This window comes from Hyla sarda, chromosome 1 (assembly GCF_029499605.1).
Source record: "Hyla sarda isolate aHylSar1 chromosome 1, aHylSar1.hap1, whole genome shotgun sequence".
In the NCBI taxonomy this organism is placed as follows: Eukaryota; Metazoa; Chordata; class Amphibia; order Anura; family Hylidae; genus Hyla; species Hyla sarda.
Genome location: NC_079189.1, coordinates 150,628,711 through 150,641,871, shown reverse-complemented (window position 1 = coordinate 150,641,871; position 13,161 = coordinate 150,628,711). Strand labels below are relative to the sequence as shown.

The window sequence follows — 13,161 nt, the reverse complement described above, 5'->3', positions numbered from 1 at the left end:
TGAACACTACAATGAGCTACTATAACCCATATGCATGAAAACACAAAAATGTGATACAATGGGTGGCATAAAATATATTTACAAATAGATTTTTTGAGATGTATATTTACAATATAATATTTTAAATATAAATTACTATGCTAGTATTATATAAGTAAAAAATAAAACACTATATATATGCATACCGAAACTGAATGTTCACTAAGTGAGGCTGAGATCCATCAGATTGCCAGTAGGTTTCAAGATTATCATCTCGTAACTGGTCCACACCAAAGCCTAAGAAACAAAAAGTTAATTAAATTCATGAAAAAAGCAAAACCACATTAACCACCAACAAAACAAGCCTTGCAGCAATTGGGATTGTCCAGCATTTTATTAAAGGGATTCCGCAGGGTAAAATTACTGATCGATGAAAAGACAAACTTCCTTGCAGGAGGGACCTCAGCACTCGCACTCTCCTCTTGGCGAACACCAGAGTATACTGACAAACCTCTATCCTTAACCCCCTTATTAACACCTGTGAATACTAAAAGGAGGGTGGATATCATTTTTTAAGTTGTATATATTCTAAGTCGTTGGTAATATCCTTCATGGCTTGATAAAGGCTTTGGACATGTTTTTATTGTAACCGAAATAAAAGGAGTCCCTCCTACAAGGAAATTTGTCTTTTCATTGCTGAAACACGGCTGTCACCATGGAATAACTAAAATGAGCTATATACTTGGATTCAGTAAGCTGTAAACGTTTCCTTGTATAAAATTACTAATGGTCTATCCACAATAGCTGATAGGCAGGGTGCAGGCACTCTGCACTCTCATCGATCAGCTAAAAAGGCAGGCTGAGGGGATTGGAAGTAGACAGTATTTGAGAATCGTACCCCTAAGCTATGTACATTGTGGCCGTGGTTGCCCTGGCTTACTGCAGCGAGGCTCTGATTAAAGTGGATGGGAATTATGCAGCAGTAACCTTGTTCCCCCACTATGTACAAAGCCGAAGCTTCAAGCTATCTACAGTGGAGCAAAAAAGTATTTAGTCAGCCACCAATTGTGCAAGTTCTCCCACTTAAAAAAGATGAGAGAGGCCTGTAATTTTCATCATAGGTATACATCAACTATGAGAGACATAAAAGAGAAAAAAAAATCCATAAAATCACATTGTCTGGTTTTTAAAGAATTAGCAAATTATGGTGGAAACTAAGTATTTGGTCAATAACACACGTTCATCTCAAAACTTTGTTATATACCCTTTGTTGGCAATGACAGAGGTCAAACGTTTTCTGTAAGTCTTCACAAGGTTTTCACACACTGTTGCTGGTATTTTGGCCCATTCCTCCATGTAGATCTCCTCTAGAGCAGTGATGGGGCTGTCACTGGGCAACACGGACTTTCAACTCTCTCCAAAGGTTGAAAGTCCGTGTTCTATGGGGCTGAGATCTGATGACTGGCTAGGCCACTCCAGGACCTTGAAATGCTTCGTATGAAGCAACTCTGTTGCCTGGATGGTGTGTTTGGGATCACTGTCCTGCTGAAAGACCCAGCGACGTTTCATCTTCAATGCCCTTGCTGATGGAAGGAGGTTTTCACTCAAAATCTCACGATACATGGCCTCATTCATTCTTTCCTTTACACAGATCAGTTATCCTGTTCAGTTAGCAGAAAAACAGCCCCAAAGCATGATGTTTCCATCCCCATGCTTCACAGTAGGTATGGTGTTCTTTGGATGCAACTCAGCATTCTTTCTCCACCAAACACGAGTTGAGTTTTTACCAAAAAGTTCAACTTTGGTTTCATCTGACCATATAACATTCTCCCAATACTCTTCTGGATCATCCAAATGCTCACTAGCAAACGTCAGACGGGCGCGGACATATAATGGCTTAAGCAGGGGGACACATCTGGCACAGCATGATTTGAGTCCCTGGCAGTGTAGTGGTTTACCGATGGTAGCCTTTGTTACTTTGGTCCCAGCTCTCTGCAGGTCATTCACTAGGTCTCCCAATGTGGTTCTGGGATTTTTTCTGCTCACCGTTCGTGATTATTTTAACACCACGGGGAGAGATCTTACGTGGAGCCCCAGATCGAGGGAGATTATCAGTGGTCTTTTATGTCTTCCATTTTCTAATAATTGCTCCCACAGATGTTTTCTTCACACCAAGCTGCTTGCCTATTGCAGATTCAGTCTTCTCAGTCTGGTGAAGGTCTACAATTTTGTTTCTGGTGTCCTTCGACAGCTCTTTGGTCTTGGCCATAGTGGAGTTTGGAGAGTGACTATTTGAGGTTGTGGACAGATGTATTTTATACTGATAAAAAGTACAAACAGGTGCCATTAATGCAGGTAACGAGTGGAGGACAGAGGAGACTCTTAAAGAAGAAGTTACAGGTCTGTGAGAGCCAGAAATCTTGCTTGTTTGTAGGTGACCAAATACTTATTTTCCACCATAATTTGCAAATAAATTCTTAAATATTCAGACAATGTGATTTCATGGATTTTTTTTTTTACTCATTATGTCTCTCATAGTTGAGGTATACCTATGATGAAAATTACAGGCCTCTCATGTTTTTAAGTGGAAGAACTTGCACAATTGGTGGATGACTAAATACTTTTTGGCCACACTGTACATTATTTAATTATGGCACTGTGGCTAGCCCAAACAGCTGATCGGCATTTTTACTAGGTGTTGATACCCGGCCAATGTACTATTAATGACTTATCCTGTGGCATGTGCAAGCGTGTATAGACAAGACTGCAAGGTTTTTCTATATTATTAACAAAGTTTTCCCAATGCTATGCTATGATAAGTATTGATCACAACATAGAAATGTTTTACCAGCCATCTCTGACAACAAAATAGGATAGAGCCACATTTTGCAACAGAAGAATGCGGACGTTGCCTCACCTGCATTCTGTGGCCAATGGGCGCACAATTTACTGGCATAGTCATATGGCTGTTGGCCGCAACTTGTGAGCATTGGTTTTATTTAGATGAGGCGGCAACAGTATGTGGCTTTACCCTAAAATGCAAGTCAGGGACAATAATATTGTCATATAGAATGTGCAAGGAAATCTAAGGTGCCCATATACATTAAAGATAATTAAACAGGACGCTTTTAACTAAATTTGTTGGTTAAACATTAACATTGAAAAATATTTTTAGTAGACGGGGCGTGGCTTGAAGGGTGGAGATGAGCGGTCGCACGATGTAAGTGCTCCAGCTCAGAACCTGCTTTTTACTTATCTTGAGCCGAATCCTGGAGTCCCTGACGCCGGTAACCTGTTCTAGGTTCCGAAATATGGCCCCTAAAACCGATCCCACAAAAAGGAAAGACCGTACAGCCGTCGACAAGCTGCAAGATTATGCCCACTCAGACAAACATGATGGTGCCGGGCAGGCCGTGGTACATTCCTCTACCTCATCTGCTGCTGCTGAGTTGGAGACTCACCTGAACCGGCACTGAAAGAGGTAAGCGATACCCTGCTTCCGGCTATCCATGCCTGAAAAACCTCCCTAACTGGGAAAATGGAGGGAGTGAAGATAGATGTGGGCCAATTGAGAAAAGATCTCCAGAATCTTCGAGACCGGGTCACTGAAACAGAGACGCGGATCTCCAACATCGAAGACGCTATTGCGCCCCCCCCTCCCTGGCCACTGTGCAGGAACAGCTTTAACTGGCCAGGCAAAAGAATGATGATTTGGAGAATAGACTGCGCTGGAATAACATTAGGGTGATTGGCTTACCCGAGCGCGCAGAGGGCAAGAACCTGGGGGCTTTTGTGGAGGGGTGGATTAAGGACTTGTTCCCTGAGGTATCCTCCTCCTCTGCGTTCGGGGTCGAAAGTGCACATCATGTACCCTCCAGACCACTGATAACAGGGGTGCCGCCGCGTCCGCTTCTAACCAGGCTCCTGAACTGCAATGACAGCGACTTAATACTCCACTCTGTGCGGAGATTACCTTCAATACTAGTAGGGTCTCCATATTCCCGGACTTCACCTCTGACTTACAATGCCGCAGAGCTACTTTCACATCTACCAAAGCTTTGCTGAGAGAGGAGGGGGTCCCTTACTCTATGGCATACCCCGCCCACTTGCGGGTGGTAGACGGAGACAGAGCTATTTTCTTTACTACGCCTCAAGGGGTGGACAACTGGCTGACTAGAAGACTGAGAGCCCAGTGATGTGCCTGCTACAGAACCATGAAACCTACACTGCATGACCCTCTATGGAAGCCTCACCATGGATGCCCTTGTTTGGATGTGCTCCTGCGTGATTCCTTTGCTGATCCTGTTCGCAGCCGTTAAACACAGTTGAGACTCTGTTGCCTCTTGAACTTGAACTGGTCAGGTATTGAGTTTGCCCACCTGGCTGCCCACCCCTATCCTTTGGCCCACTTTACTTTAAATCTGGACCCACTCCCCTTTCTGGTTGAGTGGGCTCACCTTACCCCCCTGACCTCCTGTGGACCTCGGATGGGCCGTAGCAGCATGTCCAATTTTTCCTCCTCTTCCCCGCCCCCCCCCCCCTTCCTTATACCCCCGGATCCCCCTGCCCTTATCCCCCCCCCCTGCCCCCCTCTCAACTGGCAGTCCTCCTCTCTCTTGTTCACCCTCCCCTGTTCCCTATCCCCTAAACTGCTCTCAGTACCCACCTCCCTGAGATGCTTGATGGATGCATACTGGATGCTATGTAGGATTTGGGTGCACTTGGACTTATGGACTGGGGTATCCTTCTATATGTGCTTTATTACCAGGGCTGTAGAGTCGGTAGATAAATGTTCCGACTCAGACTCCAGTTTTTTGTACTTCCGACTCCCCGACTCCTCTGTATTAATATGCAAATGTTTTTATAAACACTTACAGTAGAATCCAAGAAGCTGTTCCACCAAGTTCTTCTAAGCTCTTCTAGCAGAGAGAGGTAGTTGGGCAGAAGCTGCTGCCTTCTCCTTTTTGTGTGCCGATCTGCTGCTGAAGATAGGGCAGTGGGAGGATCCAGGAAGGGGAATTTATTATAAAACATGATTTCCCTAGTAGAATCCCATAGTCATGTTTAAAGTTTAAGCTAACAATCGGAGTTTACAAGTTTTTATAGCCTTAGCTGAATGGCAGCAGTTTTTCCCAATGGTTTACAGCTTCAGTCTTGAACTATTGACCCTCCATTCCCTTCACTTATACAAGTGTCTCTAGTCCTCCAAAAACATATTTACTTAAATGGGCACTGTCAGATACAAAAACTTTTGATATATTGTAAAGCATGCAAAGCCAATAGGTTTTGCAATTGCTTTCATTAGAAAATTTTCAGTATTTCATACTGAAAAAGCCAGTCAAACAACTGCCCCCCCCTGCCTGCTTGGAAACATACTAGTCCTGCTGTGTCCATGCATCATCACCTATGTCATGGACACACTTCCTTGATTGACAGCTGTGAGCGCAGAGCTCACAGCTGAAGGAAAAATCCTCCCACTGTCAGCTTGTGTCCCGCTACCGTCAGTGAGGACAAGCTGGGAGTTGTAGTTTTGCTAATGTTAGGGGAGATGTGAGCAGATAGCATACTGAGGGAGGGGTGGAGTCCTGCACATTGAGGCCACGCCCCCTCCCTTTGAGAGGAATTCCGACTAGTGAGCTAAATTAAAAGTGTAATAAAAAAAATAAATAAAGGTTCTAGACACATTAAAAAAAATTGATGTACATGGTCAGGATTAGGTACTGAAGGTATATATTTAAAAAAAAAATTTTGTTGGATCTGACGAGTACGCTTTAATCCCTTATCAGTGAGTGAGAGGCTAGGTTACCCATGGGTTCCCTGTAACAGCAGGACACAACACTATGGAAAGTATAAGTATTGCCGCTCCTAATTGTGCGTTGTGTGCCATATAGTGAAGCACATGAAAAGCATGCTTCTTCACGGTCACTTAACGTGTTCGTTTTGCTGTTACGTGAGGCACTGCATGCATTGGTCTTTATTCTTACAGTAGAGAAGTCATTAATTATAACTTTTTGTGAATTAGGACATTTAAACTTGCTTTTTTTTATTCCAATCTAAATTTAGTCGGTGCATTGTTTGCAAACTTCGACTCCAGGTACCCAAAATTTAGTCCGACTTCGACTCCACAGCCCTGCTTATTACTGTGCGTGGGATGGAGGGGCTACTACCATAACAATTGCACATGGGTACTGCCCCTTTGGTTATATACTCCCTGAGCTGGGGTTGCTTAGATTGTTATGATTCCCTTTTTTGTCCCACTATCAATCCCTGGGTTTCCCTCCCCCCTACATCTTCTTGTTCCTTTTCTCCTCTCTCCCCTCCTGTGTCTCCTATGCTTTTCTCTTTCCTTTCTTCCCCTCCCTTCCCCTTTCCCCTTTTTTCTCCCCTACCTCCATCTGTGTTTTATGTGGGGCTTTAATGATACTACTCAGGGACTTCTCAATCTCTACGTACCAGCAGGTTCTCCCCACTAGATGGAGCTGTTGCTCTACTGATACTTCCTTTGCATTGCTGTTACTCTAGTTACTTGTTATTGGTTTTCTGTACCACATATAGGTGGGTGTACTGTTTTATGCTTTGTGGTCTCCAGCGTCCCTCCACCTCTAATTTACCATACTCATGGTTCTATGCACCTTTATCACCTTTTTATTTGCAATTTTAATAATTTTGGACAGGCACTGACGTTTTTCCTTAAATTTTAGTTTTGTACTATGGCGGATCTCAGACTGATGTCCTGGAATATCCAAGGTGCTTGCACCCTAAAGAAAATGGCTTTGATTTTTGCTCACATTAGACGGTACCGCCCACATATTGTCACCCTACAGAAAACACGTCTCACTCAGCCCTGGGTTCAGTGGTCCCTACATTCTTACCATACCTCTTATTCTAGGGGTGTCATGGTCCTTGTTAGTCGTATGGTGAGGTAGGAACCAGTTACTGTCCGCAAAGATCCCTTAGGCTGTTATATATTCATACATGCCTTCTTGAACAACGTCCAGTTTGTGTTTTTATATATTTATAACCCCCCTCTGGCAATATTGCATCTTGTTGTTACATTTGCAGTGGGGTACCCGTCAGCCCGAGTCCTCTATATGGAAGATTTTAACCTGGTCCCAGAACCTTTAATGGACAGAGCCCCAGGGGAATAACACTCCACTCACCCTCTGATGCTAGAACTTCTCCCCTTATGCAGTTTTTTGTGAGGTGGGTGGATAGATGTTTTTAGACAATGTTATCCTATGACCAAACAATATTCATTTAATACTTTGAGTAGGAATGTGCTGTCCAGAATTAACCTTGCTTGTGGTAACTTGCTCTTATACTTTCAGGTCTCGGACATCTCTTATGAGCCCCGAGCTATCTCAGATCACTCCACTTTACTGCTTGATATCTCCTTGGCCAATTCTGGTACACCGCGTAATTGGAAGATTCACCCCTTTTGGTTAGATCTAATTGGGCCTAATGACCAGATCCCCGATCAGCTACAGGTTTTTCTTCAGGCTAATTTACCAGGAGGGTTTGGGAGACGATAAAGGTGTATCTCAGGGGGTGTCTCAGGTCGACTGTCTCCTTTATTAAAAAGTCTTCTTCTAGGCATGAGGAGGAGCTCGCTCAAAGTTGGTCGGACTTGGAGGCCCCTTATGTTGCAGACCCGTCTGAGGCTAACAAAACTGCCTGGCTATCTGAGGGCTGCCAGTATAAGCAAATAGAAAATTATTTTTCTCTAAACAATTTTACTTTGAGCACGGAAACCAGCAAATTATTGGCCCACATTGTACGGCAGAATTCCTCTAATTCTCCAATTCTTAAACTTAGAGCCTCAGACGGATCTCCGTTTTTCCTCTTTTTACGCTAAACTTTATTCTTTTCAGGTGCGCTATGACAGAGATCAGCTCCACTCCTATCTTGACACCATAACCTTCCTTACTCTCGGTAGAGGACTGTGACTTCCTAGAGACTCCAATTACCCTATTGGAGGTGCAGGAGGCTATTGCTGATCTTGCCAAGTGTAAGTCTCCGAGCCCTGACAGCCTTCCGCTGGAGGTTTATCTGAGGTACTCAGACATGCTCCTCCCATCCTTTCTTCATATGTACCAATCTGCATCCACTGAGGGGGTACTCCCAGCATCTTTATATGACGCCACTATAGTTGCAATATTAAAACCAGATAAAGACCCTTTGGAGTGCGGCTCTTACAGGCCAATCCCCTTGCTAAATTTAGACTACAAAATATTGACCAAAGTTTTTGCCAGTCGGCTAAATTGTTTGTGTGTTATTCTTACCTTTATACATAACGACCAAACTGGTTTCATGCCAGCTGTCCAGGTGTGAGTGGTGTTGGGCGGTGACTGGGCCTTGGCATCGTTAGATGCTGCCAAGGCATTTGGCTCTGTAGAGTGGGGTTATCTCCTTGAAGTCCTTGCCAGGTTTGGATTTGGCCCTAATTTTCAGAGATTGGTATCCTCTGTTCTCTTCCATTCACTTTGGGCCACAGGATGCGGCAGGGGTGCCCTCTGTCCCCGCTTCTGTTCATGGTGGCAGAGGAGCCCCTTGCTTTGCATATTCGGCAGGACCCCGATTACCCTGGAATGTCGCTGGGAGGGAGAGAGGAGCGTAATGGGCTGTACACTGATGAAACAATTTTATTTCTATCCAACCCTGAGCTAATATTACCCCGTGCTATTAGATTGATGGACAGGTTTGGTTATTTTTCTGAGCTGTTCATTAATTGGACAAATAATGCCATTGTTAGATAAACCCTGGCCATCAATTATGTGTGGACTTCCGGTGGTGACTAAGTATCTGGGGGTGTTTATCAATAGAAACTCCCCGTTGGACTTGGCCTCCCATGTTCTTTCCCTCTTGCCATATATTAAAGGAATAGTCCAGTGGTAAAAAAAACGTATCCCCTCTCCTAAGGATAGGAAATAAGTTTCAGATTGCGGGGAGGTTCAACCGCTGGGGCCCCCCGCAATCTCCTGTACGGGGCCCCAACAGCCCGCGGGAAGTGGCCGCTGACACGCCCCCTCAATATAACTCTATGGCAGAGTCGGATCGCTGCCTTCGGCAATCTCGGGCTCTGTCAGAGTTGTATTGAGAGGGCGTGCCAACCGCCGCTTCGTGCAGTGGTCAACACGCTCTATCTGGCCAGCGAGCCAAGGCCCCATACAGAAAGATCACAATGGGGGGGGGATGCAGCGGTCGGACCCCCCCCGTGATCTGAAACTTATCCCCTATCCTTAGGATAAAAAAATCAGTGGCAGTCTAAAAGGGTTAATAGCCAGCTGCGGCGATTGCCGCATGCTGATTATTAGTGGCGGCCCCCAGCTCCATACAGAGTGAACGCTGCCATACTTGTCGAGGCCTTTCAGGTCCTACTCTGCTCGAAGCAGTGCTAAAGGCCTGAAAAATGTCACCTGCCCGGTGCCCGGAACTGTATTTCCCGGGAGTCGGGCGATAGGATTTCCACATCCCTGTAATCGTTATCATTAGCTTTATATTACAGGCCACAAAATTTGCCTGTGCAAAAGCACCCTTGAACAGGTATTCCAGGGGGAAAAAATATTCATGGCCTATCCACAGATCTTAATTGTTTGTTTACTTTTTTGCATCATAAGTACAAACACATCCTACGTTTTTTCCAGACAATGACAGTCTGTCTACTAAAATTTTTTATTTTTAGTGAAAAGGTAACAACCATCAGCCATGCAGTCATAAATAAATATACAACATCTGCACATAAAAAGATATAGCTATGCACTACTTTAGAGGTATTGGTAGGCAGACAGGTCGGTCCGTCTTGGAGTCATGGGACTACATGATCCGAACACAAAGCAAACTGTAGTAATCGTAACAACGTAACAGTAAACCAGCATAAGGTGATGGCCAGCGAACAGCAGCTTACACCATAGGTAGCAAAAGGTCCCAGCGTCACTCCATTGTGAAAACAATTTGTACATAAATGCAAGGGAAAGACAAAAAAGAAAAAGAAGCGGACAGGCACCGACATAGGTATATTTCCAATACAGAGGAATATCATAATAAAGAGGAGTAAGGCAAAATAAGATAGAATAAAACAAAAATAAATATAAAATAAGATAGAATAGGGTGCCAATTATCTTAAAGGGGTACTCCACACACCTAGACATCTTATCTCCTATCCAAAGGATATGGAATAAGATGTCAGATCGCCGGGGTCCCGCTGCTGGGGACCCCCGGGCTCTCGGCTGCAGCACTCACCTGTACGGCTTCCACCTCACACCGGCAACGCTGGAGGCTTCGGATCCCGACCACAATGGCGGAAGGGTGTGAAGTCACGACTCCGCCCCGTGTGATGTCAAGCCCCGCCCCCTCAATGTAAGTCTATGGGAGGTCCTTCATGCCCCCTCCCATAGACTTGTATTCAGGGGGCGGGGCGTGACGTCACACGGGGCGGAGTCGTGACGTCACGCACTTCCTCCATTGTGGTCGGGATCCGAAGCCTCCAGCGTTGCCGATGTGAGGTGGAAGTCGTACAGGTGGGTGCTGCAGCAGAGATCCCGGGGGTCCCCAGCAGCGGGACCCCGGCGATCTGACATCTTATCCCTTATCCTTTGGATAGAGGATAAGATGTCTAGGGGTGCGGAGTACCCCTTTAAAGGTTCCTGTGATCAGTTATAGAATACATGCAGAGGGTTAAGGTGAAGAATGCACCCCACCAAGCACCCCACGCCAGCAGGAACTTAGCCGGACATTTCTTGTTCTTGTATACAATGTGGGAAAAAGGAATTACTGCATTTATGAAGGCTGGCCACTGAGACATGGTAGGGGGTCTCTGGTCCATCCAGCGAAAGGCCACAGCTTTCCCCTAGCCAATAACAATGATTCCTGTAAAAAAAAGTATGTGTGTGATGAGGCCACACTTTCTCATCCATAACTCTGAATATACAGACCAGAGGGTCCAACAGAGGGGAGGGTTGTACAATGACATCCAAGAGTCGAAGAATTTCAGTCCAAAAATCTACAATGTAAGGGCATGCCCAGAGGAGGTGCCAGAACTCTGCCCTAGCAGCACCGCAGTGGTGACATGTGTCAAAGGCAGATCTACCCATTTTTTTCAATCTAATGGGCTTGACATAGCTATAATGTATAGTGTTCAATTGAATGAGTTTGTTGTTGGCAGCTGGGGAAACTAGCATATGAGAAGAGTGAATGTCCTCCCAGTCATCGTCAGTAAGGGTAGAGATATACGATTGCCAATACTGTTTTGCAGGTAAGGGTAAACGTGAGTTCTTGGCTAGTATAAGATGTGTGTATAGGAATGACACAAGACCCCGCGGGCTCTGGGACTTCAGGACGCCGATCAATGGAAAAGCAGATATAGGGGGAGACCCCACCGGGAACGGAACATTAAGGGCATGGCGTAACTGTTGGTATTTAACCCCTTAAGGACGCAGGGTGTACCTGTATGCCATGAGTCCGCTCCCCTTCTATAAAGCGGGGTCACGGCGTGGCCCACATCATGGCGGGTGGGGCCCTACACCTAGCAATGGCTGGGACCCATTCTGCCATTCTGGCATTCTGCCAAAAGATAGGATCAAGATTACCGTACAAATGTGTGAAATTTTTTAGCTGACAGCGGCCTCTAAAGGGACATATAAATGCTCCTTGGTGGTCTAGTGCGGTGGATTGCCCCCCACCCCCGCAGTGCAATCACAGATGGGCAATCCACTGTAGAGGTAGCAGGCGGGCTTACCTCTACTTCCCTAGGGACCATGGCTCTGTCATTAATTGAGCCTGGCTGGACCAGGCTTTATAAAGGGAGCGCAGAGCACATAGATCAATACAGTTCAATAGAACTGCATTGATCTGTATGAGAAATCTAATGATTCCTCCTAAAAGTCTAAAAGCCACACATTAACCCATTCCATATTAAAAGTTCAAATTATCCCCTTCTCTTACATAAATTTTTTTTTAAACATAATAAAAATAAACATATGTGCTATCACCGCGTGCATAATTGTCTGAACTATTCAAATATAACATTATATATCCCGTATGGTCAATGATGTAAATGTGAAAATAAAAAAATGTAAAAAAGCACCAAACCCCAGAATTGCATTATTTTATAACATCATATACCAGATAAAATAAAGTAAAAAGTGATTAAAAAGTCAGATCAATACCAAAATGGTACCTATCCAAACAACAGATTACGGTGCAAAAATTAGCCATTATACAGCCTGATATATGAAAAAATAAAAAAGTTACAGGGTTCAAAAAAAGACAATTAAAAAAATTCTAAAAAGTTTAGAACTTTTTTAAAAAATTTGTAAAACGTGACAGGAATTATAAAAATTTGTTATTGCTGTAATCAGCCGACCTAAAGTATCAAAATAACATGTTAGTTTTACCACAAAATAGCATAAAAAAAAGAAAAGCACCAAATTTGCTAAATTATCTTTTTTTAATTTTACCTCTATTTTTTTTCTTCTTTGTTTCGGAGCATGTTGTGGAAAAATAAAAAAAGGTGTCATTATAAAGTACAATTGGTCCCCCCAAAAAACAAGCCTCAATATTGGTCTTATAGGGTGAGGTGGAAAAAAACGAGAGTGCAAAAACAAAAATTTGTCTGGACAAGTAGGTTGTGCTCCCGTTTTAGTCGCTTGGACAAGTATTCATTTTTTTATTTCCACACCCCTGTAATGAATTGTGTATTTTATAAACAACGTATGCACTAGTTTCATCCATTTTTGTGAATGGAAAATGGTCAGTGAAGTCAATGGTAAGGGAATAAAATAAAGGTGCATTCATATGTGTTTTGTATTTGACTTATTTTACATTGGTATTTATCAGTAATTCATCTATTTTTTTTTCATACAGTGTTGTTCAATTTTCTACCTCAAAGATATCCTATTAGTCCATAACTATACAGAAATATGGATGCATTACTGAAGCAAGGCTGATTACAAGGCAATTTTATTTATATTTATTATATATATATATATATATATATATATATATATATATATATATATATATAAGGGGATAAGTATTTACCTCAGGGAGAGGCCACCACTTCTGGTGTCATGGAGCTTCAAAAGGCCAATTAGCACTCCGCGGGCATTCTGGGTAGGGGAATATGCAAAGCAGCTCATTACACCACCTTCTCAGGTAGTGTTCCCTGGTATCAGCTTGCCTCCT

General features: G+C 43.8%; 1 protein-coding gene across 8 annotated transcripts in view; it reads right to left on the bottom strand.

Annotated features, from left to right (window-relative positions):
• ANAPC10 (anaphase promoting complex subunit 10) overlaps positions 1–13,161 on the bottom strand; it is a 110,610-nt gene that overhangs the window by 86,633 nt on the left and 10,816 nt on the right. For all 8 annotated transcript variants that reach the window (XR_008890446.1, XM_056562878.1, XM_056562875.1 and 5 more), the window contains one exon: positions 186–276. Coding sequence is in view for 7 of the 8 variants with exons in the window: in XM_056562878.1 (XP_056418853.1) it covers positions 186–276 (91 nt within the window). In the remaining variant the exon portion in view is untranslated. The remainder of the gene's footprint in view (positions 1–185; positions 277–13,161) is intronic.